The sequence below is a fragment of the Colius striatus genome, chromosome 4 (assembly GCF_028858725.1).
Source record: "Colius striatus isolate bColStr4 chromosome 4, bColStr4.1.hap1, whole genome shotgun sequence".
NCBI lineage: Eukaryota > Metazoa > Chordata > Aves > Coliiformes > Coliidae > Colius > Colius striatus.
This window is the reverse complement of record NC_084762.1, coordinates 69,346,380-69,373,071: the sequence shown is the minus strand read 5'-3', so window position 1 is coordinate 69,373,071 and position 26,692 is coordinate 69,346,380. Positions and strand designations below refer to the sequence as shown.

At 39.2% G+C, this 26,692-nt stretch overlaps 2 protein-coding genes and 1 long non-coding RNA gene across 5 annotated transcripts in view; 1 reads left to right on the top strand and 2 right to left on the bottom strand.

The window, feature by feature from the left end:
• Nucleotides 1-12,743, bottom strand: part of E2F5 (E2F transcription factor 5) — a 22,566-nt gene extending 9,823 nt beyond the window's left edge. Inside the window, exons 1-6 of one of the 3 annotated variants that reach the window (XM_061994465.1) lie at nt 12,319-12,743; nt 6,262-6,371; nt 5,600-5,761; nt 4,341-4,384; nt 2,843-2,907; nt 570-837 (exon numbers count right to left, since the gene is read on the bottom strand). In XM_061994465.1, the coding sequence (XP_061850449.1) occupies nt 570-837; nt 2,843-2,907; nt 4,341-4,384; nt 5,600-5,761; nt 6,262-6,371; nt 12,319-12,447 (778 nt within the window). In that variant the 5' untranslated portion in view covers nt 12,448-12,743. The remainder of the gene's footprint in view (nt 1-569; nt 838-2,842; nt 2,908-4,340; nt 4,385-5,599; nt 5,762-6,261; nt 6,372-12,318) is intronic. The other 2 variants (XM_061994463.1, XM_061994464.1) reach the window with 2 other exon arrangements.
• On the top strand, nt 12,504-18,717 carry LOC133625269 (uncharacterized). Its single transcript, XR_009818581.1, has 3 exons — nt 12,504-13,131; nt 16,087-16,210; nt 16,724-18,717. It is a non-coding gene; the product is annotated as an uncharacterized LOC133625269 (long non-coding RNA).
• LRRCC1 (leucine rich repeat and coiled-coil centrosomal protein 1) overlaps nt 15,941-26,692 on the bottom strand; it is a 24,005-nt gene continuing 13,253 nt past the window's right edge. The window contains exons 11-19 of the mRNA XM_061994475.1: nt 24,932-25,071; nt 23,415-23,616; nt 22,243-22,428; nt 20,830-21,004; nt 19,975-20,138; nt 18,941-19,149; nt 18,609-18,746; nt 16,679-16,814; nt 15,941-16,119 (exon numbers count right to left, since the gene is read on the bottom strand). Of these exons, the coding sequence (XP_061850459.1) occupies nt 15,997-16,119; nt 16,679-16,814; nt 18,609-18,746; nt 18,941-19,149; nt 19,975-20,138; nt 20,830-21,004; nt 22,243-22,428; nt 23,415-23,616; nt 24,932-25,071 (1,473 nt within the window). The 3' untranslated portion in view covers nt 15,941-15,996. The remainder of the gene's footprint in view (nt 16,120-16,678; nt 16,815-18,608; nt 18,747-18,940; nt 19,150-19,974; nt 20,139-20,829; nt 21,005-22,242; nt 22,429-23,414; nt 23,617-24,931; nt 25,072-26,692) is intronic.

Genomic DNA, 26,692 nt, shown 5'->3' with positions numbered 1-26,692 from the left:
GAACATGGCCAACCTCCAGGATGACATGAGAGAAGCCTCACTCTCCCAGAGTCACAAGTACCCCTCAGAAATGCACTGACAGCACATTCTTAAATCTTTTCCTATTACCCTACTAGTATTATGAAAAAAATAACCTGATATTCACACAGTCTCACTGTGGCTATGTGGAAGAAGGTTTAGGTGACCTTGTGGCACAAAAGCTGGAACTGGTGCCTGTATTATCTATCTCACTAAAAGATACATGTTCAAATCATATCCTCTGACAGAAGCTGGCAATTTCATTCCATACTGCATTCTAGAGAAGCACCTTAGAATAATTCACAGCACCACATTCAAAACTTGTACCACCTAAGATGATAAGCTAGGAGAGAAGAATCTGTTTCACCAGACAGAAGAGGAAGAGGCTTTCCTGTAACCTCCTGACAGCTGTTAGTAAGCCCTTGGAGTACTTTCTTAACAGACAGCTACCCTGTGCAAGTTCTTGATTTTTATCTACCACTTTAACAGTTTCTTCCTTCCAGTTCCCTTCCTCACTCATGAATCTGAGGTGGGAAGGACCCTGGACCCACCTGATGTTGTGTCTGCAGCTGATGTCTGGGGTAACTCTTGTCCTTGGTTCAGATCATGTTGTTCTGGTGGATTTTGAGGAGCTGTAGCAGGTTTAAGGGGAGTTGCTGTAGCTGCAGGTTGAGATGAGGGCTGTGCAAGGTCATCAGGTGGAGGAACTGGAAACACCATGGGCTTGGAGGAGCTTGATTCTTTATTTATAAGCAGCACGTGGATAGGTCCTGAACTACTTTTAAGATTGATCTGGTATTTCTTCTGTCCATTCTGTCCCTATAGATGTGGTGTATTATGAAAGTAACCGTTCCCTAAGAACACGGAACTTTACAAAATATAACAGTAACTGCATAGTTATTTCCCACAGAAACTGATGAAGATGTTTGAACAGAATGCTCAAACTGATGCACTTCTTACCTCCCAGAAGATACACACACAGTGCTCTTCTAGTTAGACCACTAGAACTGGCACAAACTTAGCAAATCATAGCTGGGAAAACCAAAACATTTAAAACTAACATATGTGATCTAATGACAAAATCCCAGCACACACCATCCCCTTGCCCCCTATTACAAACCTCTAATGTATTTATAGAATCATAGAATGGTAGGATTGGAAGGGACCTTTAGAGATCATCTAGTCCAACCCCCCTGCAGAAGCAGGTTCACCTAGATCAGGTTGCATAGGAACATGTCCAGGCGGGTCTTGAAGACCTCCAAGGAAGGAGACTCCACAATGCCTCTGGGCAGCCTGTTCCACTGCTCCCTCACCCTCACAGTGAAATAATTTTTTCTAATGTTTAAGTGGAACTTTTTGTGTTCCAGCTTCATCCCATTACCCCTTGTCCTGTTACTAGCTACTATAGAAAAAAGGGATGTCCCAACCTCCTGACACCCATCATTTAGATATTTACATAAATAAATAGTTAGGTATTTATATATATTTATACTTCAACAGAACACAGCTGCAGGAGACACAAATATACAATTGTTCAAAATGCTTAACTAAATGTTGCATTCAAGTTACAGGAGACATAGCAGGGGTACATCTTATCAGTAACAGCAATGATACTGATTTCTGTATACTTAAATTTCTTCCCTTTAAATGGAGCTTCAGCAAGATCCTGGTTGAGACAAACCACCCTAAAACTGCTGGATATCTCACCCAGGCTGTCAGAACACAGAACTATTAGTCAAGAGAAACAATTTCTTATCTGATTTGTCAGGCCTTCTTTTGGTAAGTTTATGCAATACAGCTACGACCACCTTCCTATAGCACAGTCTCAATGGGACCTCTGACTCTGCAGTGGCTAATTCAGCAAATAAGTTTTCAGCAAGTATGTTCTAGAAAAAACAAGGGTGAGAAAAGTGGGAAAGGAGTCTCAGGGAAGGGGAACCAAACCAAAACATCCAAGCTGGTGATGAAGACAAACATTAGCTGTTTTAGTCCTTGATAAAAAGCCACCTCCCACCTCACCCCCAGCATCAAAGCTACTGACTTTAGACCCACAGTGAACCTTACCATTGCCTGAACTCATTTCAGCAGAGATCAGCTTCATGGTTCTAGCCTTCAATGCTCTTATGGTATTAGACCATGCTTAGCCTCACTAAAAACAGCTTGTGAAACTTCTCAGGTGAATTTCACCCTTCTACAAGCAGAGTGGCTGTCATACTTTATCCAATGCTCTCCCAACTATGTAAACCCTATTTAAAATAGAGCACTGCAATAAAAAAAACAACCCTGAAGAAGGACAGAGGTAATTTGGCCTCCTACTTTAATCTTGTCCATTTAAGCCTTTTGGCTAAAGCAAGACTGCAACCTATTTCTCTATCCAGTCTAGTATCACATGACTAAATATAAACTACACCTGAATTAATCCTATGACTACATCTAGAAGACTTCTTCATAAGAGATCTGACTTAGCAGTACCATAGAGAGAAAACTGACAGATACAAGTTGCTGCTAGTAGGTTCTGAAGGCAATTCACAACAATTATGCTTAACTTACAAAGTTGCAACATTTAAGAGCAAGTCAGAAGAAGGGGAAGGAAAGAAAATCATCACACCTTGTTTTTAATAGAAGTCAGAGTTACCATTAGCCCTGAAGGGTAAAAAAACCTCTTTTTTCCACCCAGTCCCTCCATTCTCAACTGAGACCATCTTGATTTTTTTTTCTCCTCCCCTCTCACATGTAGTTAGAGGTTCAATTCTCAGTGCTAACATGGCAATTTTTTTCCACTGTCCCTTTAGAACATTTAGGTAAACAAGAAACAAGTACATACCATTTCAGGTATAGGTACTTCTAACTGTGTACCACAAGGTGCTTGAATTGCTAGAAGTGTGTCTCCTGGTTAAATAGCAATTTGTAAGAAAATGTTAAGTGTGCATATTTTTTTTAAGTCTTGCATGGTATCCACTCAAATGAGATAAAAGGCCACTTAAATACTGCATAATTCTAGCATAAATAAACTTGTGGGACCTGCACAGTCCCTATAACGTCCAAGTATATCACACAATATAAATCACAGAATTTCAACACTTAGACCATAGTTGCAATTAACCTTTCCTCACAGCAGTACAAGATTTAACAGTTTCTTTACCTGTTTGTTACTGTCGCCAGATCTCCTAGTTGGTCATGTAATGTGAGGTAAAAATAATTAACTATTTTTTTTCAGCTAAAATGTCTCTCTGGTCCAGCTCACTTTATTACTTTGAAGAATGGTGGTAGTACAGAAAGATTTAACAGGAGAAGAAAGAAAAGGTCTTAATGATTATCTTCAGTGCCAGCACTTCTCATGATCTAAGCTCACAGCTGCTGCAGCACATACAAGTGGAAAGTAACAACTGACTATTAAGATCACCTGTGGCTTACTATGTGCACTAAAATTTATTGGTTAATTAAAGTTAGGAGATGACAATTGCATCAACAGCACTGGCACAACTTGCCTTAAACTGCAGGTCACTTACCTACCTGCACATCATTTCCCCTTAACTTGGAATAATGCTTTTCTTTCTATGCCTCCTAAGACACAATGAGATGAAGTAGTACCTGACTGGCACACTAGGTGCCTCTACACTGTGTCCACTAACTCTTTTTAGTAACAGATGGGTTTTGTTAAACTCTGCAGTAGCTGTGTAATTTTGCATTTTTATTCAAAACCAAACCCAGCCTTCCTCGTGGCAAGGAAGAGATGGTTCTGAGCCTAGCTGGAGACTCAACAACAATCTTCCCTTGGGTGCTGCAGGATCAGGAGAGCATCGCAAGGGAAGTAACTTCGGCCTGGAATTTTCAGCAATTTCTCCAAATCTCCTGTACAAAAGAAATCTTATTGATTTGGTAGCAATGCCTCATTCTTGAACTTCATCTGGCTCCATATATATATATATAGCAGCATCACCAGGAACAGCCTCTGGCCACATATGCCACCAGAAAATGTTATGAAATTTGGACCTGTCTGGTCTTTCTGGTGGGTTGGACTAACATGTCCTGTCCCTGGCTCTGTTAACAGCCTGAGGCAAACTGTTCCTAAGTATGAAATACAGGAAAAGACATCTGAAAAGAGTACTCCAAAATCAGATGAGTACAATCAGTGACCACAGCTAGAAAATGCCTGAACTTGGTGGTCATGAACATTATGAAACATCTTCTTACTAGTGATCACTACTCAATACTCTAAATTCTGAACAGCTGCAGGGAAAAGGCAGGTTAGTTTTCAAGTTAGTTTTTAATAAGACTGGAAAATCACTCGCTTTAAGAGATAAAGCCTAGCAGCAACTTACCATTGAAGCAGTTACAGATGTCTTCATGAGTGACATATGAAAATGTAATTCATGTCAAGGAATATTTTTCTTAAAGCAACACAAAACTGGTATTTGCTGCCCTTTAAAAAAGAAGTTTGTCCAAACTGAGCCTAAGTATAAAATTATTGCTGTAACTCAGAGGTGTAATCAAGGCATGAATTTTGTTGTTCAGAACAGCAAAAAACAGCACTGTCCTTTAAAGAAGAAAAAACTGTCAGTTTCCATGAAGAAAACACAATAAGGAAGAAGTTATATAGCTTGAATAAGAGATTCGTCTAAAACAAAGAACACATAAAATCTTGAAGAATACCTCATGAACTTGACACTACAGAACTTCAGGACACATCAGGACTTCCCAGAAAAATAGTGCCATAGGGAACTTGAGAGTTCATCTCATGTCCCACTTTCCCACCTCAAGGCAGGATCAATTGTTAAGACATTCTACACAGAAGTTTGCCTCCCCTCTTTTGGAATACTTCCAGTGGTGAGTATTCCACCACATCCCTGGGAGGCAAATTCCATTGCCAGCTCTCCCAAAGGAGATTTTCTCTCAACATTTAACTTTGGTCTCCTTTACTACAAAATCCATTTTACAGGAACTGTTTCTTGTAGAGCAACTCTAGTTATTTCTAAGTACTTACCACTGGTGCTACAGATAAAGACGACACTTTCCTGATCCAAATCTCATATGTTTCTTTTGCTTAAAATTTTGTGAAACAGCTGAACACATGGTTACAAGCAATATAGCGACAACTCTCTGCTCATGGGGTATTTAAATGCAAGATTGTTTTGCAATTTCACACCCAACAAGCTTCAGAACTTTGTCAGCTCATCTTTGGGTGATGGCTTAATCTTTGAAAGAAGGATGCAGCACAAAAAAACCCCGTGTAAAGCACTAGTAAGAAAGTACAAATCCAAGTGCTAGAAAGCAATAGAATTTATCTAGAATAAGACACCAAAATTATACTTAAAAAGGACTTAAAAATTATTGCTATACATAATACACATGCTAAATGGTAACCATTTTCAGGTTACCAATCATATGGCCATGGAGATTAAAAAAATCATTTAAGTAAGGTTTTAAATTTTGTTCTTTTTTGAATCAAAACCAGAAAAAAAAAATTGCCTTTCCTTGCTTCTGGATAAAATGGACTACTTTATGCTTTATCCATTACCAACACTGACACTGTTGCTTTAGTTCTAGTTCCAAGATGCACAAAATTAATTTTAAAGGATATTGGTGGTTTGTAGAGTCATCCATGACATTCTTGATACTTTGCTGAAGCCACAGTTTCTGCTGATCCAGTTCTTTTTCTTTTAGTTCTAGATCTTCAATTTCAGCTTCTAGATACCTCAGCCTGTCTATCACTTCTTTTGTATTACAGCCAGCACCTACTCCTCTTAAAAAGGTACAAGAGTTCAAAAAAACAAGTGAAAATCTAACATAAACACTCAAAGATCACTTAAGACTACTTTCAACATTCTGAAGATTATTAATATTCAATATGAAGGAAATGAGCATTTACTCTCCCAGCAGTGTTTTAACAGAAAAACAAAAATTCTCAATTTTAGATCAAATCTAGAATTCCCCTCTAGCCAAATTAGGTGGAAACAGTGTATCTCAATACTCTTCCCAGATTTATCTAGAGTAAATGTTTCAACTACAAATGCTAGCAGTAGCAGTACAATCTCTCCAAAACTTTCTCTCCCATATGCTTTTTTGATTTTATGTATCAAAGATGCAAGTTAAATTGCAACTTAACTGTAATTCTAAAATGTCATATTGCTCATTGATGAGCACAACATTAATTTCACGGTGTCATATGTAGTCAGGAGAGATAGTAGAGGAAATTTTTGTTGCTCGTTGAGGACTAGAACATTTGCAGAATTGACGGCTTACTTCCACTGAATGCTGTTTTTTGACTTCTTCTCAATGAGATCAATCCCCTCCAAAACGTTGGTGATATCATAGATCCTTCTCTTCTGCCTCACAGCAAGGGTATCAGCAGCCTGTCAAAAGAAGAACAACTATCAGCAACTTGCAGGCTGAGGGCAAAAGACAGTTAAGCCATTCCCTTAGAAAAATGCCAACTAACATTCTGAAGGGATCAAGAGCCACACACTCAATCATGACTTCTAAAGTTCTGCACCTACATGTATTGCTACAAAGCCTGCTGAGAGGCATCACCTCTCTGAAGGCTAGCAGGCCTCCACTTGCCAGAGAGCTCACACGTGTTGCAAAGATTGTGTTCAGTATTTGGAGTATGTGCTATTCAGCTGTATGGAGGAGCTTCCAATGCTCTTTCTGGAAGACAGGAAAAGTGGGGAAAGCAGCAGCAATGCCCTGCAGTGGAACATGCCTCTGAAGCCAACAATGTATGAAGTTTATCACCTCTTCCATTGACGTTCAAGCTATTGCAGTCTTTGTTTGGATTAAACTTTGCTGGCCACAGAATGACATGTCTGTAATTTCACAAAGTGGCTGAAAGACAGCAGCAATACTTCAAGCCAGCACCATTCTCAAACATTTCATTGCATGGGTACACCTCACAGCGCACCTGCGCTCACTCGCCCTCTCATGAGTGGCACGAGCTGTTGGGCAGCCACCAGGACCCTGTGTACAGCCCACAGGGACACACACTGCTGTCACTTTTGTGTCACAGCTAGTTAGGTCGTATGTCTCTCTGCTGTCACAGCTCGACAATGACAGCAGAGCATCAGCCAGAGGAAATGGTTTGCTTCATCCTGTAATTCTCTCTCTGGTAACTTTTATGTACCTGATGCAAAGACTTATTTTACCTTAAGCAAACATGAGCTAGTTGTGCCTTCAAAACCCTTAGCATTTTGACCCCGTGAAGTGCCCACAAAGAATGCTAGCTAAAAAGCAAAGAAGGGTCTGACTCTGTAACTACTCAGGACACTCAGATACAATGATTTGAAGGAATTATTTGTATTAAACAGATTAAAAGGAAAAAAAGAAGAAAAATAACAAGAAAGATAGCTGACAAAGATTTCTGCATCACAAATTTGGACTAATCTGTAAAGCAAATCAATTTCCACTACAGATCCATAACAATTTGTTTCAGTTTGTTCAACAATTTATTAAATTAATGCTTTTAGTACAGCAGCCTATATAAAAAGTACAACTGAGTCAACCACAACCAAATTCATTTTATAGCAAAGTCTATATAATTCCTTTTACAGTATTTTCTGAACTGTAAACAAACTCACTAATCTTCCAAAAAAAAAAATGACACTTTCCTATTACAAAAGTTAATTACTGGGACTTTGTAGTGCAATTAATATACCGGTGAATGTTTTGCTAGGGAAGTAAAATTAAAGGAAAAAATGTAAGAAGAATGGAGATTAAAAAAAATAGCCATGAAGTACAAATACTGCTCTTTCTCCTTGACAGTGATGCACCCACTAAACAGTGTTTCTACTGATACTGTTATCAACATTTCTCTTTTATACAGTCTTCTGTAGCAGTCTGTTAAAATATCTAACAAAACAAAATGCATACAAAGCATACACTTTATTTCTCTCCAAGGAAACAAGTCTTTAATCACTTGCATAGGCGGGTAGGCACCTGCCATCTTAACTCTGCTTATAATAATTGCGAGAGAAGCCTTCAAAATAGAGGAAGTGACAAAAGTGATGTCACCTGCACAACGTTTAGTCAACACCTCATGTAACTCAGTCTTCAGAGGCACAATTTCTCCAAGTTCTCTACAGTATTGGGTGCAAGGAATGGACAGCACATGCTCAATCAGCTGTTATTCAACTTCCTGGTTTTTTCCCCATTGCTCTACATATAGACCTAGGACTTAAGTCTACTGCTCATGGTTTGAACAATGGAATAACTGCTCTGGAGACAGATTTGATTACCTCATGAGATCTTCTAAAGGTCTGTCTGTACAATACACAAATGTTTTACTAATCTTAATGTATTTTCAAACTGTGCTGGCACAAAAAGCTTCCAATGTACATAAATTTCACAGAATGGTAGCAGTTGGAAGAGACCTTTAGAGATCATCTAGTCCAACCCCTGCCGAAGCAGGTCCACCTAGATCAGGTCACACAGGAATGCATCCAAGCAGGTCTTGAAGACGTCTAACTAGATATAATATCAAAGTTTAAGAGCTTAATTTGAAATGCCCAGCTTTAGATGTTTAAAAGCTGGAGCAATCTCAGTACTTTAAACGCTACTGCATTTCATATACTTGCAACACAGGTCCCATTAACACCAGCAGTGGAGATTCACCTTTGCTGCAAACCAGACTCTGGAACCCTGGGTAAGAGACTAAGAAAATGAATGACATTGTTATATATGTATTTGTACTGTAGACTGGGCTAGTCAAGCCAATCACAGCTACAAAGTCCAACTAACTACAAGAAGAGTTCCAGTAAAGAAGCCAAACTGAGGCCAGTCTGGGAAGTTTAATCCAAGACATTCATTAGCTTTCTGGTACTAGTCTTGCAGCCTAATCACCTTCACAAAATTTTATGGGGTGTTTCCCAGATATTTTTAAAAACAGCTGTAAAGGTTCCTTCTTGACACGCTACCAATGTGACACCTTCTGGCAGGTACATGGCTCAGAACTTATGTTCAGGCATTTGGTTCCTCCACACAAACCATGCATAAAAGACTTCAATAATTAAAAGAGCCTCCTGAGACAAATCTCCTGTTGTTAAAAATACTTTTAAAACTCATAATTTCTCAGACTATGTCAAACAGATGAAGATCCAGCAGCACAAGAAAGCGACATTGACCACAATGACCCTGCTAACATAGCTGGATGTAGCTCCTATGCTCCTTCCTCAGCAGCATTCGATTTGGAGTTTCTCCATAAAGTCTTTATAACATAAAACTGCTGACTCCTAGACACTCCTAGTGACTAATCATACTTTGATTAAGTATGTATCTAAGACAAGCAAGTGTCTCTCTGACAGGTTTGCAACTGGAAGGAAAACACCTAAGTGCAGAGCTTCAGTTCTGTGTGCATTCAGGTCATGCAACTTCTGGAATATAGAACATGTACTGTTCAGCACAGCTTCAGCTGTAGGCATGCAGACACACACAAACAAACCTGCCCAGAAATAAAAAAAAAAAAAAACAAACCAATAGATAACCAAAAAAAAGGATAATCAAGAGTTAGTGTATTCTCACGCAACTGCATTGCTCCCTTGGAGCTGATAAAAGGCAGCAGGAATCATCAGCTGCACGTTTGCTACTTTAGCACTTAAGAGCAGAGGAATTTGCTAGAGCACTGATGTAGAGTCATTACTGAGAAGTTTGACAAAGCAGAAGGTCCAGCAACACCTGCTTGCTCTTCATGTGTCAAAGGAAACAGGCCCTGAATCTTTTGGACTGTGCCAGTATCAGATGATACCATCTGCTCCCAAAAAGGACTGTCAGTCACCAGTTTGGTGGTGGTTTTAAACCAAACAGCGTGCTTGGCAACCTGTACTTAAAAGTACTGACAAATCACCGTACACACCAAGGAATGTAAAATTTATTAGACAGGCTGCTGCTTCTCTGGAATACAAGTGTAAAGCAGTTGTTATTCACTACTGAACAATACATTCCTAAAGGTAGTAGCAAACAGGTGGATTTTAGAGTACCTGATATTTTGCACTGATAATTAGAAACACTACTTAACCATCAGTATAGCAGGGACAGCATTCTGCTGGAAGCCAAGTCCACTTAAGAAATCAAGGCAGAAGCAATTGTATGCCACTGAAGAGAAAGAATACACGTTTTGGGTGTCATTTCAGATGGCTTATCCCTTTATTCACTCATCTTGCTCTTTTTCCTCTCTTCCCTACAATTCATGGGTTGCTGCATATAGGAACTTTGATTTCTTTCCCTTCTGTCTCATCTCTTTCTGTTTTAAGCTTATTACCATAAATAATTTGTTTTTACAGGTTATTCAGGGACAGCTATGCCACTACTTGAAAACAGATGCTTGATTTTAAAGTAAGAATTGTAGAATTCAAGCTTCATATAACGAAAACCTTCACTTCCACTACCACATTAGTGTGGAGCACTAAAATGCTTAAAAAGAAGAAAAGGTTCAGCACAGAGAACTCACAGGGCTGCCTGCACCTAAAACGAGAAACAGCACGGGATGAGACATCACTTCTGCTTCACAATGGGTCAGCATACACATCCCAAAGCATCCTCTTACAGACTGCTTAACTACTGTAATCATAGATGTATCCAAAGATCACCAGGAAAGGTCTTATAGAACAGCTTTTCATTCCCAGACACTAAATCACAAAGCTGGAAGAAGATTTAATGTTTCCAAATCGTATTTTCTTCACAGCGCTCTTCTGGTTTTGCTACAGAAATACTTACCCACAGCGTGGCATCAGATGGTCAATATTTGTCAGCAGGGAGACAGCTGAAGATGTTTACTGCACTAATACCTTCTCTGAAGCTCTGTTCTGTTTCAAGATTCTCCTGTTCTTCAGTACCCCAGCACAACATGATGTGTGTGCTGGTTTTCATTTTTCCCTCGATATGTGGTTTATTTATGAGAAGTACCAGTTACAGAAATGCACATTCTGACTGTTTATGAAAGCGCCAACAATTTATGCACTTTGGTTAGTATTTACTTCCAACAAACGGTATCCTGTAATTCAGAAACCAGTCTCCAATAAAAGCCTTGAGCAGAAATATCCATAATTTGTTGCAATGCCCATTTACTTTTTGTTGGCTATCAACCCCGCCGTTCCCTCTGGGTGGATACCTTCCTCACAAAAGGGAATGAGGAAGGTCATCCCATCCCCTCTACACAGACCAGCTTTATTGTTCACATCCATCCTCTGGCTATTTAAGCTAAGCTTTTTGGCCCGCTGTCTTACAGAGTATGTTTTGGTTCTCAGACTGACCTGGAAGATGTTACAGCATGTGACAGATAATAAAACAGGCTGCACACCGATCCCCGAGATGTGGACAGCTTAGTCCTGTTTTACTAAAGAGGCACTTAAATACTAAGAAGTTAATCAACTCGTCCAGACCATAGCATAACTAAAGGAAGCCTATAAAACCTATCAGTATCCTTTCTAGTTCACCCTGAAGTTGCACTAGTCACAGTAACGTCACTGAAGTGCCCCATGAACACCATTCACCTCCTGCAGCTCATTAAGAACAACTGACAAATAAGTTCATTTTTCCAGAAAGGACTTGAAGTACCCACAGCGCCAAGCCTGCCTCTCACTGCACTTTCATTAACTCCTCAGAGTTCGCCGAGGACCTTATCCAGCCAGGCAAAATACACATTCGCTTTAATGCACCGTGCGCCTCGGTAGCCCGGAGAGCCGGAGCCGAGGGGCGGTCCCTAGTCGCCGGCGGGCGAGCGGGACACCGTGCCGAGGGTCGCTCCGGAGGCAGAGCGGCCTCGCGGCACGAGGGCCTGCCCAAGGGGGGCTCGTCCCGGGGCTTCACCGGAGAAGCCCCGCCCGCCGCTGTTGCGTTCGACGCCTTGGTGGCTCAGAGGCGGCCGGCTGCACAACTGGGCGACAATCACCTGCCACCCACGCCGCCAACCAAGTTTCTATGTCTATTAAAACAAAGCACTAAAAAAGCGCCTTCCCTTATGTAAAGGACATGGAGGCGAACTGGTGAGAAACAGGTTTAAATAACGGCCCGTATACTGAGTCGGTGTAGAGAGCAATGCAGAGTAAAAAATAAACTGAAACAACCCCACCGTGCCACACTTCATGAACGGGAACCATTTTGCCCTCCTAAACTTGGGTCGGAACGCCCACTTCAGCCGTCCGAGAAGGCTGTCAGACACGGCCCGGAGGCAATGAGCGGGTGGCCCGGCCCATCGGCCCCCGCTGTTTGCCGCGTCCCGCCGCTCCGCGCCGCGCCGTCCGCGCCCGGCGGAGCCGCCCCCCGCCGCGGGCGGCCGCCGCCATGGCGCCGCGCCGCGCCCCGCCCTCGCACCGCTTTGAGGTCCAGCACGCCGTCCTTGGCCTCCTGCAGCAGCGACACGAACTTGGTGGTCAGCAGCCCCAGGCTCTTTTCGTGGCGGCTGCTGCCGCCGCCACCCGCCGCCTCGGCCGCCGCGGCCATGCCGCCAGCGGGGCCGGCCCGCCGCGCCACGTGTCGCGACCGCCGCAACGGCCCGAGCCCGGAACGGAGCCCCGGCCCGAAGGCTGCGGCGGGAGGGGCGGCGCCGCAGGAAGTGACGCCGCCGCCGTTGCCTGGACACCGGCATGTTGCAGCCGCGGGGGGCGAGGGGCTGCCGCGGGGATAGGGCCGCGCCCGCCCCGCGGGGCAGGGAAGGGGGCGGCCCAGGACTGGCCCCTCCGTCTCCACGGGAAACCGGCGCTGCTGGTCCCGGTGGGCTGCCGCGGGGGTAGCGGAGGCAGGGCGGGCGGCCCCGCGGCGTGTGGGAGGGGACTCGTGCTCGGCTGGCGCGCGCCGGCCTATCGGCTAGCGCTTCCCCAGGGCAGGCGCCGCCGGCCGGGCATTCGCCTTAGGAGGCGAGGGGAGGGCCGGGACAGCGGATCGGCGGCCCACCCGAGTGCCCGATGGGCGCCTGCAAGCCCGTCTTTCCCCTATACGAGAACTCCTTATCGCGCATTTCGCAGATTGTATTTGATATAAAACCACACAGATGAAGTATAAACCACGGTCTCATGTCTCCCGAGGTCTGACGCAGGCACGCTGGTGGTCTGGTGACTCAGAATTTCAGATGTTTGTCCAGTCCCTCACCCGGGTGTCCACATAGAGTCGGCCTTAACCTTCGTTCAGGTATGCCTCGTTCCTTCAGTAACTGTCAGATAAAAGTGGAGAAGCTAAAGGTCCATGTAGCATAAGAACCTAAGAGATGCACATCAAGCAAGAAAAGCTGTTGGGAAGAGACCCCTCAGCCCATTGCACGAGGCAGTGGAGTGCATTAGGAACGGACGTTCCTCTGAATGTGCCATGCCACATAGGTGCTGTGCCTTAAGAGGTGATACCACGTTTAGGGCAATACACAGATGTATAGGAGCAACTCTCTGGATCTTGAATCGCATCCCTCCTGGGCCCAGGTAACACAGGAATTTCCTGGCTGAGGACACTTGTAGTATTAAGTAGAGCCACTTTCTTCTCTAGAAATGAAAACAACATAAAATCTAATAATGGAATCTGTTTTAAATTGTCATGATCAATGCACGAGAACGTGCTTTGCATCTGATGAGGTCAGAGTTCACATTTCTTGTATGTTCTTTATTTATTTAATACCTTTAAGTAATGCCATTCTGAAATTTAGCATATTTTTTATTTTTATTTATTTTTTTATGAATAGCTAAATGTCACAGCTTTGAGCCTTGCCATGTTTTTATTAACATTATGAAGGCAAAAATCATTTCAGTATCTATTAAGAAGCTCTAAGGGAACCATGCATGCATAAAGGAGGAAATGATGCCAAAGGTAGAATTAGCCACAAGAAAAATAGCAAAAAATCCAACACTGAGAACTTGTGCATGCACACAGGCACTGGAGTACGACATTTCTGAGCCAAGAGCAAGGAATAGGTTTTGTGTTAAAACCAGTAACAGCTACCTATGGTCAAATCAGAAAATAATTGCAGAATCAAATTTTTAGGGGAGAAACTGAGCCAATATTAATAAATAGAGGCAGGGTAAGAGTAAGTTCTCTTACCTTCCTGGTGCATTCCAGGTATTCAGTTACTTCACTGAAAGTGTAGCTTTGCCAAATAGTAAAGAAAAAAGAAGTGCCCAAGCAAACACTTGATGACAAAAGCACTCTGAAGTGGTGCAACCTGTGTGCACCAGTGATAACCATTCAAATGCTACAGAACAGCTTGCCAGGTATTTCCCCATATTAGGCAGCTTCTGCAGGAGTAAGAGGGTGCAGAGCACAAGGTAAAACTGAAAAGTCATTTTCCCCTGCATTTAGCTAACATTGATATAATTGTATCAGGGAATCGAGAGATTGCTGGGAGGACAGTAAATTAGGCTAATTTTAAACTTCACAGCCAAATTTACTAGACTGACATTCTTTAATGTGCTAAGAGGTGGCTCTTAAACCTTGCTAACCATTACCACTATGTATTCATTTTTATATAGTATCAACTGTTAGCAGTGTTAACAGCTATATCTCACCTTAGCTGGTGTTTAGGGTATGATGGAGCAGCTGCCTCCTCACTTAGTGCTGGTTGCAGGGCCAGGACCAGGGAGCCAGAGCTGAAGCAGATGGCTGTTTTCTGCCTCCTCCCAGAAATTTGGAATCTTGTCATTTTCTAAGGCTGTGCAATCTCTAGATAATACCCAGCCCACCACCTCCACCTTCAGACAACGTTGCTGTGTGAAGCAGGGTTGTTGTTTTCCCAGGGTGTTGTTTCCCCACCCCCCTGCAAATGCCTTATTCAGTTGTTTGGTGGATTTTTTTTAAAAAGAACCACGTTGCTGCTGCTTCCTTTCCTAGAGCAAAAGCAGGCAGTCCCTAGCTTTCAAGCTTGTGCTTTGTCAGAGTCACTGACCACCAGCAAGTTGTTTTTGTTGTTGCCTCTGCTTTCAGTTTGTGCCCATATTTTCAAGGCCTTTGTTACATCCCATACACCTCATAACAAAATGCAGCTGGTATCAAGCTCTGGCTCCCACAGCAAGTTGCCAAAACGAGTTGATAACAAGCCCGACCTGCCTTGCCAGTCAGCCAAAGGCCAGGGCTGGGGCACTTGTGCTGGTGCTGGGCTCCTGGGCACAAAAATGTATAGTTATATTGTGGCAGTGTGGTTATGCCTGGGTTCTGAACAACGTGATGGCGAAGCTGTCTGGACAGCTTCTCTCCTCAGTGGAGCAAAAGTAGCTTTAGCTACTGCAAGGTCCAAGGCAGAGAAAGAAATAGCTCCTGCAGTAAGAGTAACTGCTCTTACTATCCTATGTGCTACTGCAGCATGAAACAGAACATAATGGAATAGCAGAGTACAATAACTGTTTAGGATCTTCTCAGAATAAGCGAATGAAATAAATGGCTGAGTACACTGGAGATGGTAAAGTCTCCATCATGAAATCATATAATAGCAATCATATTAACATAAGCCTTATGATTAACTTGCAGAAGAAGGTGTTAGTTTGTTACCTTCTATTTTTGAAAAACCTGGTAGAAAGGACATTGCTGAAGAGAACCAAACTATACTACCAGAAAAGCCACTCTAGTTCCAGGAATGATGCGCTCTTCATCAACTCCAGCAGATTAGACATATTTCAGATAAATTCTGGGACTACTTGTTACAAGAATCTTTACCCCAGTGAAGCAAATCTTTAAGCTCTTGTTTGAGAAGCAAAGACCCAAACTTTCCCTTAAATCTTGCTAATTCTTAATTTAATCTTAAATTTAATTTAATTAATTTTCATTTGATACTTTTCATCTCTATATGCCTTTTGACTGAAGTTGACAGTTAAACATAACATAAACATAACAGTTAAAAATAACTAAAGGTTAGAAACAACTATTTATTATGAAAATAACATAAGGAGATTTATGTCTGATTCCAGAACCATCAACATATATCACAAAGAATTTATTCCTTCGAAAACAAGGAAAAGTGCATTATAGTGTATGAATCTGCTTAAGGTTGTATAATATGTTTTTAGTGTACATTAACAATCTTCAAAGATCTTGCTGAATATCATTAAGTGCATGTGTAAGTCGCCTTATTTTATTTTCCATGGCTTTTTTATTGTTTGCTGTTTCCTGCAGAAGCTGCCGCATTTCTTCTTCAACAAAGTAAACCTGAAAGAGCACAAAGAAATGAAGTAGAATTCACACTTTGTATACCTAAGACCATCTTGGCAATTTTTAAAACTGCTAAGGAATGCAAGGGGTATGTGCTTTCATTTAAACAATGCACTACTTTTGATTTTGGATGCAGTAGCAGAATTTTGCTTTTTCAAAAATATTACTTGTTAGAAGATGGCGAGTAATGTATCAAAACCAAAGTACCTAATACACAGAAAAAGCATCAGTTGTCACACTACAAAAGAATGCTGTGTGATAGAAACAGCAACTGTTAACACTAGCATAGGTGAGTTAAATCTGTCGTAATCCCTATTTTTGCCTCTATAGATAAGGAATTGTAATAGCTGCATAGCATGCAACTTTAATACAGAATCTCAGGATGGCACAGCTCTAGAGATTTTCTGGCAGAGATTGAGTACCAAAGCAAGGCTGTTTCCATTCAGAGATTGGACAGATAGATACAAACAGATGACTTCCAAGCACCACTGTTATAGCAGCTGTAGAGAATACAAATGCAAATACAAGAATCACATAAATTTAGTATTAAAATTACTTTTTCATTTGCTGCATCAATTTGTTTTTCCTTTTCATTTGCCAGCTGCAATAGTTCCTCCTGATGAGCTGCCAACATTGACTCAACTTGTTTTCTAAAAGCATCATCCATTTCGTGAAGCTTTTCCAGAGCAATCCTAAAGAAATGATTAAAAAACAATGAAAAAAAAAAATCACTTTCCTGCAAACACCTGAAGTATTTTGCTTTGCCCACTTCTGCCTTCGATGTGGCTATGTTATTAAAACTTCAAAGACAATTATGTCACTATCTAGCAGCAGATGTCCTGTGTTCTCAAGTACGTGTTCTAGTTTTATGCACCACGTTTAGGGTTTCTGGCATTTCTCTTTGCAGAAGCATTTAATCACTAGCAAAGATTCGGGCTTGCTACCGTCAACATGGATAAGAACTCCACCAGTTTTCAAACGTCGACTTCTCAGGCTTTTGCTTCCCGAGAAGCCAAGGATTGAACTATGCAACCCTGTAAAAGGCCTGTAAGCCCTTGTCTCACATGAACAAAAAAAAATGTCTGCTTCACAGTAACAAAGCAAGTTCTGCTTTTAGGGGATAATTCTAAAATATGTAGCAACAGAAAGCAAGGCAAGTTACTCCACTCTACAATTAATTTCCAGCAAAATTTTTGAAATAAACTGTAATGATTTGGGACAACATTTTTTTGGGACAAAAAACCCTAGAACTAGTGACTATTTGAGATGGCTGGTTATTTTTTTTTTGTTCTGTGGTTTGGGTTTTTTTGGTTAACAAAAATCAAAATTTATCAAAGTATTTTCTTTCATTTATTAATCAGATGACCTTCCTTAAGATAATATTGAAAGTGTAATTAATCAGTGTGTTTAATTTAGAAATGTAAAGCAAAAGACATAGGTCATAAACGAGCTTATTCCCTCAGCAACAGTGTGGCTATTAGTGCTAGATAGGTAGGCAGTTTTGTTAACTAGCTTAACTTAAGAATAGGTGTGAGGAAGAGAAAAAAAAAGAATAAAGGGCCAAAGAATAAGGTGTAAAAAAAAAAAATAAAAAAAAAATCACACAAACAACCTAAGCTTATCACAGGCAGCAGTCTACCATGCTTCTCCGTTATGCCAGAAGCATATAAAGTAACTTGAGCATGACTATTTTCTGTGTTATGAGTATTTGTATCATCTCATATTTACTATTAACTGCTCAAAAAATTGACAGTACAAGAGGAATAATAAAATAAATTAAAAACCTGTTGCATGGGAAGAGAATGATGAGCAACTTCTAAACAGTCTATCACAGACTGAAATACTTATTAGGAATGCTCTAATAAGTATTGAGGATTTGTCCTCAATTTCCTATGCAGCACATAAGGTATTTTTTCATCCTCCTGCACAGGTATTAGTGAAGCACTGTGGCGTCTCTTTTAAGCCCAAATGCCAGCCATAGTTGCTAGGCTTGAGCTGTGTCTTGCAGCCAATTTGTCCAGTGCATCTTGGTCATCATCTGGAAGGTTGACAGGCTCACGCTTAGAGAAGCCCTACTGAAGACTGAGACTGTACCTCTCATGCACAGGTGTCTGCATTGCATGACCCCCATCAGCACGTGCAATGGCTGCAGAACAAGGTCCTGACTCTTGCAAGCATGACATGGAGTTTCCTCACAGAAGTAAACCAAAAGCACTGGGGAATGAGCATTCTAGGGAGGAAAGAGTTTTCAAAGCAAATGGGAACATAGCTAAGGAGTGTAGAGGACGAATGCAGTAACTGAATGCTAGTTCCACCAAGTAAGTCTCCTGTATAGCAAGAATTACTTCTATGTGAGCCCAACTGCTGCAAAGTACTTGAAGTATTACACATTCTTTCACCACATAGTCAACCACTTCTGTATACTTGTTAACAATGCAACTCTATCCTAACAGCACAGTCACTAAAGAAGCTATTAAAGTGTTCACCTCTGAGTTTGGAGACTTTTATTTCTCTCTTCAATCAGCTTTTTCTCTTTGATATCGAAGCTCACCTTCATTTGTTTAACCTTCGTCTCTAGTTGGCTTAATAGCTCTCCTTTACCTTGCCATTTCTTTTTCAGTGCACTGAAAATAAACCGTGCATATATACAATGAATGTGGATACCACTTCTTAGGAAGATTGAAAAAAACATTTTCCATGCTTCCCAGTTTCTGTGGGTTTTAATAGAAAGGATGTACTCTCTAAAGTTAGAGTAACTTCAGACCTGTGTTGCATACTATTATGACCCCAAAGAGTTCTTGCCACTCCTGTGTATTACCTGTGTGCATTCTTAATGTCATCAAGTTCTACTTCTTTTTCTTCTAGTAGTTGCTTTAATTCTTGTTTTCTTTCATTTTGCCTTTCTATTTTTTCCATTAGTTCTTCAAATTCAGCAGTTTTTTCATCCAACTGTACTTGAAAAAATTTCCGAGCTTCTCTGTTTTCTTCTTGCTGTTTTCTGATTTGTTTATCTTTTTCTTGTAAGCCCTTTAGAAGATAAGCATTTTAGAACACAAACTCCCATCATTTTAGGAGTGCCTGTTTAGTCTACGCTGGAATAAAGCAGGGAGTGACACATGAAAGTTTACTCCTCTAAACCTATTTTATGAAAAATATTTAGCGCAGTGAGTACCAGTTAAATAATCCTCATTTGAAAGAAGTCAATTAAAAAAAATTCCTTAAAACACTCCCGAAATTGAAAGCAATTGAAGAAGAAAAGTTATTTAGAACTCTAACACAACAACTTATTCTTCCTACATAAATCACCAAGCTCACATTCTCTTATGTGGCTATTAGTTCAATGACTTGATGTAACAGGTGATAAAACTGTGCTGATTAATAACTAAAATCTTAAGTCTCTAAATGAGATCATTGGAATTAATAGAACAAAACATAGTAGCTCTGGTGTTAAAATACTGATTTACAAGAACAAGTAAAGGAAAAAAAAATACATTGCAAATTAAACTTGAAGCAAACGTTAAAATTTGTGTTTCCTTTGCATTTAAGGACACAGGAAGAATTATGCTATCCTAGTTTTTCCTCTCTCAAAAACATTATCAAGAATAACTTGAAGCAATGCAGAAAAGACATAAATGTGGTTCAATAAGAGATTCAAAATAGCACCTCTGTACATCAAATTAATTCCAAGGCCCTCTTCTGCCCTCAGAGAAATCAACTGCACTGACAACCTAATTGTGCTATTGAGTTGGTGAACTAGGCAGGCAGAGCCAGCTTTCATTACTCCTTTACAATAACCTTGACTGCAAATCTTAATTTGAGGTAAGCATACAAATTGACAGATAAGATACTTACTTCTTTTAATCTCCTAATTGTTTCTGTCTGATCATCCACTATTTTGTTTTTAATTCTTAGAGTATCACTGTCCTGTTCCTTTTGCTTTTTTAACGTCTCGATCTCATTTGTTAAAAATTCAATCTTTGCCTCCAGTTTTCCTCGATCTTGAGCAAGATGAGCTCCTAAGTGAAACAGGATATTCACACTACAGCACGCATTTTACAGGTGACTTGAAGGTGTACAATGTTGGGGAGAGGGGGAGGAGAAGAACCATCTTAAGAACAAAACATGCCCATTTTGCCCACTAGAAACACTGTAGGTTTTAATCTATAGGTAAGTAACACTTAAGAAGAAACGTAGAATGGAAAGTCTGTCTTTTATTCTTTGGAAACTTCTCTGATAAAAGGTAACAGTAATTCTTACAGACCCATCCAATGTCACAAGGTGGTGCCAAGTCACTTGAATCAGGGAAAAATAAACCCACCAAGTTTTTTTCCACCCAATATTTGACACTTCCTCTTTAAAGATATATGCTGAAATTTTTACATTAGATTTATCTTATAAACAAGTAACATTACATAACACCATTTAGAAATCTTTGTTGTCCTAGTTTTGTTTGTGTAAGTTCTCTGCATTACATTAAGGTATTTTGAGGAAATATATAAACTGTGTTTGCATCTAACTGGCACAGCTACTGTCATAGCTCCTACAACGGCCTGCATACTACAGAAGATCCATTTTTGCTTACCATCTTTCCAACTCGATAAGATTAACAAGGCACCCAGAGACTCTGCCTCATGATAACTATATTGGAGTGTTTATTTGAAAGGAATGACATTGAACACCACCTTTTTTAAGATGAGGAAGCTTTACCTTGTTCTGCCAGCTCTTGTCCCCATATTTTTCTTTCCATTTTTAACCCATCAATCACTGATTCCTGGGCTGTCAGCTGAGAAATAAGTTTTGCATTTTCTTTTTTGAGAAGTTCAACTTGAACAGCCTTCTGTTTGTCCTCCTCAATCAATGTTTCAAGTTTTCCAGTTTGATGCTGTATGAATGAACATTAGAAAAAGACAATAAGAACTTTTAAAACAAGTATCCAAAATTTCAAATCAATACTAAATGTCTAGGAAAGTACTATTTATATATAGCGAATCAAGTCAACTGAGCAACGTTCTGTTTGTATACAGAGTTGTATCTGCATCATGATAATGAAAGACAAACGTTTGCTTCAGACACACTTCAACCACTGAAAACTGTAAAGCTGATTTCCAAATAGTGACCTTAAATTATCAATGCCATTATGAAAACCTGTTTAAAGTTATAAATGCAGACGTCAAAAAGAGCAATGAAAAGTCAAGTTATTAAAAACCAGACAGAACTGAGATAAAGTTCCACTTCCAGTGATAGAGATTTATCTTAAATTATGCAGGCTACTTTTTTGTTTTACAGATTATAGCCAATTCATATAGTTATTTTAAAATTTTGTTTTTTGCAGCATCTCTTACTGGCAGAATCCTATTCTGTAAAGCAACATAATGTTGAGACACCCCCACAGCAACGAGTAGGGAGGAGATAAAAAACAGCCATGCAGGAGTTGTACTCCACCGTTTTAAAATAAAGATTGATTGTAAAATAAAAATTGGATATATACATGGCCTGCAACACACAACAGTTTAGAAGTTATTTTAAGAATTACTTATGGACAATAGAGTACTATCATATGTTACCATACAGTGATCAGTAGTGCAAGATGAAGCAACTGTGCCCACAGTATTTAATATTAGACAATTACTAGAAGATGACTAATGCAGCTTATTTTATGCAACTCCCAGATACGTTAAGCTACTAATAACTACACTCGATTATTTGTTCAATTTTGGTTTTACTTCACATACAGTGACCACCACAGAAATTTACGAAGTGTTAGGGCTATTAATGTAGGTTTTTAAATCTCGGCTGAGAGTGACCAGTTGATTTTATATATATATATATATATATATATATATATATATATATATAAAAACTGCTGGCACTTGCAAGGCAAGGAGTGCACTTTTGAAGACATGAATGAGTCTAGACTATTTTGCTACATGGGAAGCAGTGTTTACAAGAAAGAGAAGCGCAAGATGCAAGAATAAATGCTGATGTGCAGTAGTAGGTTTTAGTGCACCAGGAAACATGTATCTTTCAGTCAACCTGCACTGTGTAGAATTTTTACTTTTATAGATAAAGTATTACAGAAAAAATCCCCTATATGTAGTTGAAATATTTTGAAGCAAGTACCTTCAGGTTTGCTGTAGCTTCCTCATTTGATTTTGTTAATTCTGCAATCTTTTCCTTCTGTTCTTTCACTACACTTGTCATGTCTTGGATCAGACTTGCCATCTCTTTTTCCCTTTGTTCAAGTTCAAAGAGAGCTTGTTTATGTTCAACTAGATCAGCAGCAGCATTTTCAAACTCCTCTTTTACCTAAATTTTTTATAAGAAAAGAATTTTCAAATGCTAACATTTGGACAAACCATATCTATATACACACAAGTGACATTTGAATTTCACATGAAAGAGAAAAAAAATATAAGTGCATAAACAGTAAGGGAAATTAACAAACATGTCAAACTGGTTTTCTACCAGTTTGTTGGTGACATTTCAACTCAAAAAACTGCTCAGTTACAAAGTTGTTAAAACAACCTGCAAAAAAAAAGGATCGTGGCTGGATGGGAAGCAGAGAAAAAAAATAGCCTGGGAAACAAAAACAATGCCTTGATTTAATCTCATTGTTAAAATTAACATTAGAATCTGGAAAGAAGTCTTGAAACTCTGTTTTTTCTCATTGCAAGAGAAAGATTTGAAGGGGAAAAAACCCCAGTCTTTTCTTTCCCTTCTCCCATGTATCCAACTGATTTAAAATGAAGAAAAACAACTTTAAATGAAGGTGAAGCATTTAAAATTATATTTCACTTAACTTCTATGGCTGATGTTGACATAATTTTATATGTTATTTAAGGAACTTAGTAAATTTGGCATTTGAATTTCTAAATGCATATCCAAAATATTATTTTGAAGAGTTAAACAATGGGGAATTTTATTATCAAAACTAGTAGCATATTTATAACCATAACCTCATCAAAACACCATAAGAGTTTTTACAATAATTTAATAGACGGTCAACATCTTTTAAAATAAATTAATACCACCAGATAGATGTTTTACTAATTTCTTTTGATTTACTTCCACTTATGAAAAAATGCTGTTTTTTTTGCGTGCAGACTTGGCCTTTGATATCTATGTTCTAATCACTGATACTTCAAAGCTTACTACCAGAATTTCTAGATGAATCCTTAGGATCAAAAAAAACCCAAACCAAACAACCCCTCAAAACACATTCCCCCAACCCAACACCTTTAAGGGAGCCACAACTCCAGCTAGTTTGAGGTGAAATGGTCTCTTAGTCTTACCTCTTTAAACCTTTTTGCTTCAATAGTTAAAGCTAAACGAAATTCATCTTCTAACTCTTTGTACTTCTGGTTTACCATATTAATTTTCTCCTGAAGTTCTTTTACATGGTGTCCATGCCTCTGCTCTTCTTTAGCCACTTCTCTTGACAAAGCATCTCGAAATTCAGGTCCATTTAAAGCAACTCGGGTTTCAAGTTCTTTCCTGAAGTTACCAAACATATATTTGAAACTGATGTTTCAGTTATTTTTCCTTAGTATTTCTTAAAAAGGATAATAAATTATGCAATCAATGGCATAAATTCCTTAGTTTCACAGCCAGATTTCTTTTTTTTTAATAATGACCCTGAGATGATGAAAAGTATGTTGGCTATTCTTAAAACACCCAACAGAATAACGTTACTTTTCATTTCAAACTATTGATTAAATTACTCAAGTGCTCTTTTGCTGTTTGTTAGCATTTGTTTTCTTTTCTATTAAGAAAGATCTGGAAGAGACACTGGAATAGGGAAAAAGCACTGTATCGCCAGATATACTCTTCATCAGTCATCTTCCTCACCCTCGCCCAATAGCTGTTGCTTCTCACTCAGATCCACAACCTGAAAAGCAGTAGCAACAGGGACCTCCAGGACTTCCAGGATAAACCTCCATCCTGTCTGGAAGCATCCCTATAAGAGAATGTTGAAGCCAAAGTATCCTGCACTTTAAGGCTACTCTGTTCATCTGCTTTAAAGCAAAAAACACAAAACATATCCATTGTCCTTCATACTGCATCTTCTGGATATTTAAGTTCTGAAAGCATGGCTACCAGATTCTTCCCATCTAAGCCTGCAGTTATCTTGGTATCTGAATACATTTATACTTGTAAAATTTAGCAAGCGTAAACAACTTATTTTATTAATATTAACCTAGTTTTATAGTTTCCCTTACATACTAGTATACCCCACACCACTTGCTGCTTTATTTTGTACACTTATTTGACTGTACTCATTAAATAGTATAGAATTTATGTTTATGAATTCTCAAAAAAAAAAAACTTTGGAGGAAAGAAAAAAACAGCCAGGCCAGCCATCCACTCACCCTGAAAGCAAGACTGTAGAAGCTGAAGGGTTTTTTTAAATTATGTTATTGTACTATTTGCATATCTTGACACAGTAATTCAAATATTTTTATCTGATTATTTCCACAATTACAGATCAAGTATTTAAAATAGGAAGTTCAGTCATATAAGAAGAACCTATCAAATGAAAGGCTGCAAGAACATAGTTGCCTACACGGACTTATGTGTCAGGAAGCTACAAGACATGAAGATATTCTTAAGTAATCAAGAAAATGGGTGGGAAAACATTTGATTTTTCACAAAGACCATCCCTCTCATAAAAAACCAAACAACAAAAAACACCACCAAATAAATCAAACCAAATAAAACCACACACACACTTTCCAGAATACATTAAACCAAGCATGTTTGAAACACTAGCATGTCTCAACTCATGGAAAGAAAACAGAAGACCTCATACCTTTGCTCTTGCTCTCTTAATATAAGAAGTTCGTGCAGTTGTTTTACCTTCTCCTTCTGTTGTCGAAAGGATATTCGAAGTAACTGTACTTCTCTTTCATTTGCTGATGCTTTAAGCTCTGCTTCTTGCACCTGTTTCATCTGTGTAGAATTCATAAAAATAGGAACAAGATTTTGTTAAAACTGTAATCGGTTCTTAATATCTTACACTAGAATACAAAGGAACAGGTGCTTTAATAAAGACACATGTCTACCTGGGTCACGATGTTTACAGCATGCTACACAACTGTCAAGATTTTTCACAAAATGTTACAGAATTGTATTATGTTACCTGGCCTAAGACAAAGGAGAATTTGTTGTGCTTTTTTTTTCCCCTTAATATATTTTGTTACACTTACTTTTTAAAAAATTTTCTTAGTGTTTTGCAAGTCTTACCTTAACTTACCACAACACAAAAAAAGGCAACTTTCACTTAGAACCAAGGACATTTACTTAATTTACAAAGAACATTTATGTCCTCAGAAATGGAACAAGTGTAATTGGCAGAATGACTTCCTCAGTTACAAACTCTTGTAATACTTTTATTAGCTTCAAACAAAACATTTTTAGATGTATTCAATGTATTTTTTTAAACACTTCAGTTATAAACATCTGTCTCTTTCAGAGTTTTAAAGTTGCCAAACAGAGCTGCTTTCTAACGATTTTACAAAAAAAAGGAGATATTAGTGTAAACACCAGGTGGCACACTCCACTTTTTCCATTTGATGGAAGCTTTTAATATAAACTTAAGCCTTTTACAAACAAAACAAAACTGTATTTTCTGACTCAAAAAGTAGAGATTAAAAAAAGATATGAAGAAAGGTCTGAAAAGGTTTTAATTGCTCATGAGATGGTAATTTAGAATCGAGACACTTCAGAAGGCTGTGAGTTAGAACATGCAACAGAAATGACAGAGGTGATATTAATGAAGATATTCTTACTCTTAATCAGTACCTGTAGCATTCATCTCAATACTTTTGTGCTCAGGCAGTCAGTAGTACTAACTATCTTATTAACTTGTCCTCCTAAGCAAAACAAGGGTCTCCACATTCTGTACTTAAACAATTCTAACCTCTTTGCTTTTTTCAGAGAACCCAATCTGTGAATGGTTAACAGACTACTCAAGATTATGTGTCAATTATCAAATGTCAGAGCTAGAATACAACAGAGAGACATCCCACTTTACTTTTCAGTCTCACAAGAAAACAAAACAACCCCCAACTCCCTGAAAGCAAAAAAGTCTGAGAATCCTAAGTCTGAATTCCATCACAACCGTTCTCTCAACTTGAACAATCAAACAAATAAAAAATTAAGGAACAGCTCTATGGCATCTCCTGCACTGACAAATAAAACATTATTTCCAATGTTTATCATCTCCTGAAATGTCCCTAAAGTTCATCCAATAACTTGAGTTGTATGAAAACTATTGTGAGGCTTGAGGATGAAGCAAGTTCTTATGTTCAACACGTTAAGCCTCTTCATGAGGAACATTTAGATGACCTCCACTGTATTCCTGTTGTTTTGTGGATGAAATGAAGCAGTTAAAAAGTGAGAAAACATGCAAATTTAAGGACTGCCATAAAGTCAAGTAGACTTTAGATGCACAGCAACTCATTTATCTTGAATCACTTAAAGAAGTAATCTAGTAATGCTGGCTTAAATCCTTAAACAGTGACTACCTAGAGTAGCTGTAATTGATGACTGAAGCTAACTGCCAATGTTT